General features: G+C 41.2%; 1 protein-coding gene across 1 annotated transcript; it reads right to left on the bottom strand.

Annotated features, from left to right (window-relative positions):
- Nucleotides 1-202: 202 nt before the first annotated feature.
- Nucleotides 203-4,152, bottom strand: LOC135201192 (uncharacterized). The gene is made up of 3 exons (XM_064230070.1): nucleotides 3,433-4,152; nucleotides 1,430-2,442; nucleotides 203-539 (listed from the first exon to the last, which is right to left on the bottom strand). Exons 1-3 carry the CDS (start codon nucleotides 4,150-4,152, stop codon nucleotides 203-205), a joined length of 2,070 nt encoding a protein of 689 aa, XP_064086140.1.
- Between the last annotated feature and the right edge of the window lie 3,090 nt (nucleotides 4,153-7,242).

Genomic DNA, 7,242 nt, shown 5'->3' with positions numbered 1-7,242 from the left:
CTTCCAATCCCTGACTCTATTCTGATGACTTCTTCATCTGAATGATCAGCCAATGCGGTTTCCCATGAATATTTGCTTACAGGGGCCTGCTCCAGTTCGTCAAAATGTCTTATTTTTACTTCGTCTGTTATAGTCTCTGCTGGGGTTAATTTATACGTCCAGCCACCACGAAGTATTTCTATACTCTATATTTCTCGAAAGACTATGGTGCAAGTTTACCACCTCCACAACGGCGTCTCTCAGCTGTCGATAACTTCAATCGAACCAAATCTCCAACTTTGAAAGCTTTGCCGTAAGACTTCCGCTGGTTACTCCTAATCTGTTGTGCCATTGCAGTCTTGTTCCGTGCGACCTTAATAGTTTTCTCAATTTTCTCTACTTTCTCTCTCACAAATCTTTCTGCGATTGCTGCATTATCCAAAGAGCCCGGTTGATAATCCTCATCTTTGCAAGTTTCCTTTTTAGAATCTCCTCTGGACGTCGAGCCGGAGTCCATAGACGAGCTCATGTGGGAGTAAATGTAGTCGTAGTATTTACAGCTGTATTATGAGAGAAACTGTACCCTGGGTATCATTTCAGGCCAAAGATCCATATTATTGTGGCACATGCAACGAACGTTTGTCTAATAATTGATTTGACGTTCTAACCCCTGCCTGACTTCTTGGATGGTAAGGAGAACCAAAATCCTGCTTAATTCCAAACAGGTTACACACTGCCTTGAAGATATCAGCCGTAAAATGTGATCCTCTATCCGACGTTATGACACGGGGCACCCCAAACATGCAAATCCACCTTTCAACTAGAGTATCCACTGCTGTTTTTCTTTTCTAACATTTCATCGGGATCCACCAAATGCTGTTGGCCCACTGCTGAGAAGATCCTACTGCTATACTCGCAATATGCGATACCGAGATTTCCATCAGCACCAACTCTTGACAGATAATCAGCCATGGACATCACAGCACTGCGACCACTTTTATGAATTGGATTTATGTCAAACTGCTGAATTGTTTCAATCCATCTCCCTCGACGTCCTCTCTCTTCTCTAATATCCAGGGTGTTTAGCCATCTTAATGCCTGATGGTCTGTTATCAAATCAAACGGTGCAGAGGAGAGGTACATCCGAAACCTCTTATTGCCAGGATAACCGCCAGTATTCCTTTTCCGTCGTTGAATACCTCTGCTCGGATTTGGAGAATGTATGGTGGTAAAAGGCAATTGGTAACAGTTCCTTGGATGCTGACTTGTTGGCTAACATTGCTCCTGCTCCAACATCACTTGCATCAGTAATTAAAACGAACTGTTTGCTATAGTCAGGAAGATGGAGTGCTACAGCATTTGCTACCTGGTTTTTAAGCCTCTCAAAAGCCTCAACCATCTCGACCGACCATGCAATTTCTGGTGTGGGTTTTTTTCCAAAGCCTCATACAGGGGCTTAGCAGTCTGTGACATCCCTGGAATCCATTTTTGCACATAAGAAAATGCCCCAATGGCCTGACGCAACTGCCTGACAGTCAAAGGCCTAGGAAGATCCCTCAGTTGATGAACTCTTTGCTCACTAATGCGAAGCATGCCATCACCAACCACGGAACCCAGATACTCCACTTCACGCACCCCAAATTTACACTTATTCGGGGCTAGCGCAAGACCAGCATCACGAATCCTGCTCAACACATTTCTGAGCCTTGCTATGTGTTCTTTCCATGTTGAACCCCAGACCAGTATGTCGTCGAGATAACACAATGCATCCGTATAGTTGCAATCACTGAGTATTGTAGCCATCATCCGTTGAAACGTATAACCTGCCCCTTTCAGACCAAAAGGAGTTCTACCATGCCATTCAAACTGCCCCCATGGGACTACAAAGGCCGAGACCTCACAATCCTCCTTCCGAAGAGGCATCTGATGGTATCCAGACTTTGCATCAAGCACTGAAAAGTATTTTGCCTGACCAAGTCTATCAAGAAGATCCTCGACCACAGGAATTGGATGCAATGTTGCTGGCTGGGACACGCTATTTACTCCCCTATAATCAATAGCCAACCGAAGGCTTCCATCAGCTCGACGAGCGCAAACAATAGGAGCTGCCCAAGGGCTACATGATTTCTTTATTACACCCATATCCTGAAGTTTGCTTAGCTCCTTCTTGACTTCTGCCTCCAAAGCAGGTGACAACCGCCGCGGTCTATTTGCTATTGGTGCTGAATCTGGGTTAACTCTGATTGTGTGCTCCACCCCTACCTGTACCAGCGGCAGTGAGCCTCCATTATAGAAAACATTCTTGAACTCATGAAGTACCTTGTCCATTTCCTCTTTCTGCTCAAAAGTAAGAGACTCTCCAACGATGAAATTTCCTCTTTTCCCCTCAATTGAACTTAAAAGGCTATGGTTGCCATCATATCCTACCACACTGGGCTCTAGTTCCCCAATCTCCTCTCCACTCTGCACAGTTTCGTGTTTATGTCCGATACAGTTTGCAACTTCTCACATACCATTTTACATTTTCTCTTGATTGAACCTTGGATGCAGCAATGATGGAGGGGCAACCGGAGAACCCTCAGGGCGCGTCTGGGACACAACAGATACTGCTCATCTGGAACCATCCCATCAGCTGAGCAGCATATAAATAATTCTGTCCTAGGAGGTATCACAACTGCATTCTCAGCTCTAACAATGAGCTTCACCACTCCATCAGAGTATGATTTATGTGATTGTGTCCTTTCCCCAGTATTCAATGGCAATGATAAATTTATTGAATCCACTCGCAACCTCCCTTTTGTCAAATCTAGAGTGACTGTGCAAGTTTTTATCCACAAGTCCATCCCAAGTATCACTCTAGTAACAAGTTTAGATACACAATGAACCTATGTTGTCTCACTATGGTTTTTTAGGCCTAGCTTTTACATCCATCAAATTTATTTTCTCCCTGAATTTGAAGTTCTTCACTGCTCGCTCCGCAAGCTGTAATATTACTCGAGCTGACAAGAGATTTCTGAGCATCATTCAAGATATCCTCAGAAACTAAAGAATAATCACTTCCGGTGTCCACCAAAGCATTATACTTAGTTTTCATCATCTCCACAGTAATGTAATTTGTAATATTTTTCAATACCTGAGTTGCTGCTCGGCTGGAGAGCACATGCCGATCTCATTTGACCGTTCACCTTTGGCTGCACCAAAGCCACAGTGCGTTGGAAAGCGGAAGTAGAATCCATTTGTACAGACTGCTCCAAGCTCCCGTGTGGAGCAGTCCTCACTGAAAAATTTCTTCTTTGAACTGGGGGGGGTACCAAGAGCAGGATTTTCATCTCTCCTTCGTCCACATGCTTTCCATCCACCCACGTGTGTCATTTTACAATAATAGCACTTAAATTTACGAGAAGAATAGGATTCCCTCTTCTTGCTGCCCCATGATCCAGTATTTCCTCGTACAGTTACAACCTCCATAGTTTCCGGTGTGTCCTCCATCAAACAAACATTGGACGTACCCTCAATTTTATTCACATGGACACTGGGATTCCTAGGTCCTGTTGCTTTAGTTGCTCGTTTAGTAGACAATGCTGCCAATGCAATTTTCACCACCTCATCATACGACTTGGCAGTCTCCTCTGACTCCATCCACTTCTCTCTAATCAATTGGGATCGAACATCTGCATCGTGCAACCCAGAGAGAAATCGCCATACAACACGCTTCCGTACAATATCAGCTGGTTCTTTAGCAAATGCTTGACCTGCCAACAGTTGCAAACGAGTCATATAATCACTCAGACTCTCACCCTGCAACTGTATAGATTCCTCAAACCTCAGAATCCTTACTTCAATTGCATCCGCCGTGAGAATACGCTGCGCAAGTCTGTCCATAATTGCAACATCGTCCTTACCCCACTCAGGGTCCTGTAACGCCTGTTGCTCCACATAGTTGGCTGTTGGTCCCCTAAATTGTAATCTCAGCATGAGGGCCCGATATCCTGCGTCGCGCCAAGACGGTACCCCTCGTAGTAAGTTTGCTTGCTTGACCAAAGAGAAATGCGATGAAAAGGACTGCCAAGACATTGGAGACACATCATCCCCAAAAGACACACTCAGCATAATCTCCTTTGCAACAGCGTTATGTTCGGTAGGCGTGGATTCTGACTTGCTGCCACCAGTCATGGTTTAACAAACACAGCGGTTTCTCTTGGTATTTATTATCCAAACCTCAAGGTACAAGATACAGTTCAGTACTGAATACTGAGAAATAGTATATACAGGAAGTAAACAATGATTATGATAGTTAACAGCAAAAGCAGTTAAGAACTATTACAGCAATAATTAGCAAAACAGTTATATGAATATTACTTCGGAGAATAACAATCGTTAGACAGTTAAGTATACAAACTATCTCAGCGCCAACGAGCTCGTTCATAAATAATCGATATATGACATATTTTTCTGCGTGCAAGAACAATAGTCTACAGGTAATGAACTTCGCATTTAGACTTGCCGTCGTCCAGCACAGGGCCAACCTCTCGCACCCCTGGCCTTTATGTGAGTGAATGATGGTCCCAAGGGTTGGGACTTGCTGTCTCGACCCTCTTTTATATCACCGTTATTTTCAGTCTACAGGTATGCTAATGAGTAAATAAATCAGAAGAGATAAGGGGAGCCTTTCATTTTGTTTTAAATAAAAGGGAAAACTTTTCAGATAAACTGCGATTAACAATTAATCGAAGTAGACAAAAAAACCCGCTAATGTCATATTCATTGAAGATACTAACACAAAGCATCATTTTTGGAAGTATAATTTAATGCTGTGATCTGGAATAACTGTACATTTTAATTTTTTTCAAACCAGACCCAAGAACATCCTGTAAAATTCAGCAAATAATAAATTTCAATATTGTTTTTTGGAACTGACGGTAAATATCAACAGTTGATATCACTGAAGCCAATCGGGATTGGCGGGAGCTCATGCTCGGCCCCTACCATTGGTTACAGCGATGTCAACTGTGGATATTTACCGCCACTCCCGAAAAACACACCGCAGATTACAGCTATGTAGGCTGAGAAACACTGGATATATATATGTCTCCTGTTGGATTAAGAAAACGGATAAATTAATAGTTCTCCTATTTAGAAAATTAACGCCTTATGACAATTCTAAAGGTATTAACTATCTTCGAATATCCAATTGAATTTCATAATTCCAAAAGATAGTAATCTTCTTTCTTAAACTATCACATCAAAGTGCATCACTGATATTAAATCGAGGGAATTCTCCTATTAAGAAATTATTAATGTCTTTTGACAATTCTATAGGTAGTAACTATCTTGGAATATCCAATTAAATTTCATAATTTCAAAAGATAGTAATCTTCTTTCTTAAAATATGAAATCAAAGTGCATCGCTGATATTAAATCGAGGGAATTCTCCAATTAAGAAAATTACGGTATTTTGGCAACTCTAAAGGTAGTAACTATCTTGGAATATTCAATTAAATTTCATAATTCCAAAGGTAGTAATCTTCTTTCTTAACAAATCAAAGTGCATCACTGATATTAAATCGAGGGAATTCCCCTATTAAGAAAAGTAAAGTCTTTTGACAATTCTAAAGGTAGTAACTATCTTCGAATAGCCAACTGAATTTCATAATTCCAAAGGTAGTAATCGTCTTCCTTAAAATATTATATCAAAGTGCATCGCTGATATTAAATCGAGGGAATAATATGTCACACTAGCCTAATAAAAACGAACTGAAAGCTTCCGAACCCACTATCATTCTGCAATAAACATGGCTATGCGCAATCCTGTCAATATTTTGCGCAATCCCAGAAATATCCGACTGAACGCGCCAGCCAAGCTAATGAAATCGCCGGACTTTGAAATTCAGCCTGCATTCTCACAAGCACACATGTGCCAACATTTTATATCCTTATAAAAGTAGACCTCGCGAGTCTTTGACATTGATATAACACGTTAATTAAGTTTCCGCTGGCCGGCGGAAAAGCATAAACAGCGGAACGTGTTGTGATTTCAAAGTGTACAAAATGTCATCGCGAACAAGGCTGATTCCAGCACACACACGAAAACAGGGCTTTTGACATTTCGATATTCGGCTTGGGCTAGTTTTAAGGGTGACGCACGTGAAATCAACACCTACTTTTTTTGTTAGCTCCTCTGTCTGTTCAGCTACATACACTTTTGTTATATTTCATGTTTATTTATTTATTTTTTAAACGGCCATTGTTTTCTTGATCGTGTCAAAGGTATTTACATATTCTTCTGGTAATTTCTTTATTGAGTAAACAATAATAATAATAATAATAATAATAATAATAATAATAATAATAATAATAATAATAATAATAATAATAATAATAATAATAATAATAATAATGTTTTGGAAGAAGACCATCTTTTAAACAAATTCTGTGAATAAAATGCCAGACTTCAGCGAGTAATAAGAAAAAGAGAAAAGATAACATAAGATTAATTCGCTGAATTCTGCCATTTCAATCAACAGAACTACAACAAAAACAACAACAACAACAATAATAATAATAATAATGTTCTTATTACATGAATTTACCTGGATGATATTCATTTTAACATAAATATACAATATGAAATTAAATAGAATAAAAAAACGGCCGGGCACAGTAGGCATTGTTTAAATTTCTTAACAAATAAAACTGAAGTGGTCTCATCAAAATCTGGTAAACCAAATGAAGTCTCTTCAGGTGAGTCACTTTACCCCTCCCTGAGTCTCCTCTAACCCTTCCCCTCCCCTCTCTCCAATGAAGGTGAGTCATTTCACCCCTTCCCGAGTCTCCTCTGGCCTTCCCCCCTCCCCCCGCCAACGATGGTGAGTCTCTTCAGGTGAGCCAATTCACCTTTTTCTGAGTCTACTCTAATCCATCATCCTTCCACCAACGAACGTTAGTCATTTCACCCATTCCTGAGTCTCGAACGATGGTGAGTCTCTTCAAGTGAGTCATTCCGCCCCTTTTTCCTCTCCCCAACGATAGGAGTCGCCACCTCCACATAGCCTTTCAATTTTCCCTCAGCGCGGATAGATCGAGGTATAAAAACCTCGACCTCCTCCCCCTCCTCCTCTTCCTCCTCCTCCTTCTCCTCCGGCGTCTCGCAAGGGCCTCTGCGTGGATGAGATTACCCTCGGCCTCAGTTGCCACAATGAATCGGTGTCAATGCGACTAAGCGAGATAGGTTGGTCGTTCTGGTTCCTGGTCTATACACCCTTG

This window comes from Macrobrachium nipponense, chromosome 28, assembly GCF_015104395.2.
Source record: "Macrobrachium nipponense isolate FS-2020 chromosome 28, ASM1510439v2, whole genome shotgun sequence".
Classification (NCBI taxonomy): domain Eukaryota; kingdom Metazoa; phylum Arthropoda; class Malacostraca; order Decapoda; family Palaemonidae; genus Macrobrachium; species Macrobrachium nipponense.
The sequence above is the reverse complement of the archived record's forward strand: the minus strand, read 5'-3'. Positions and strand labels throughout refer to the sequence as shown.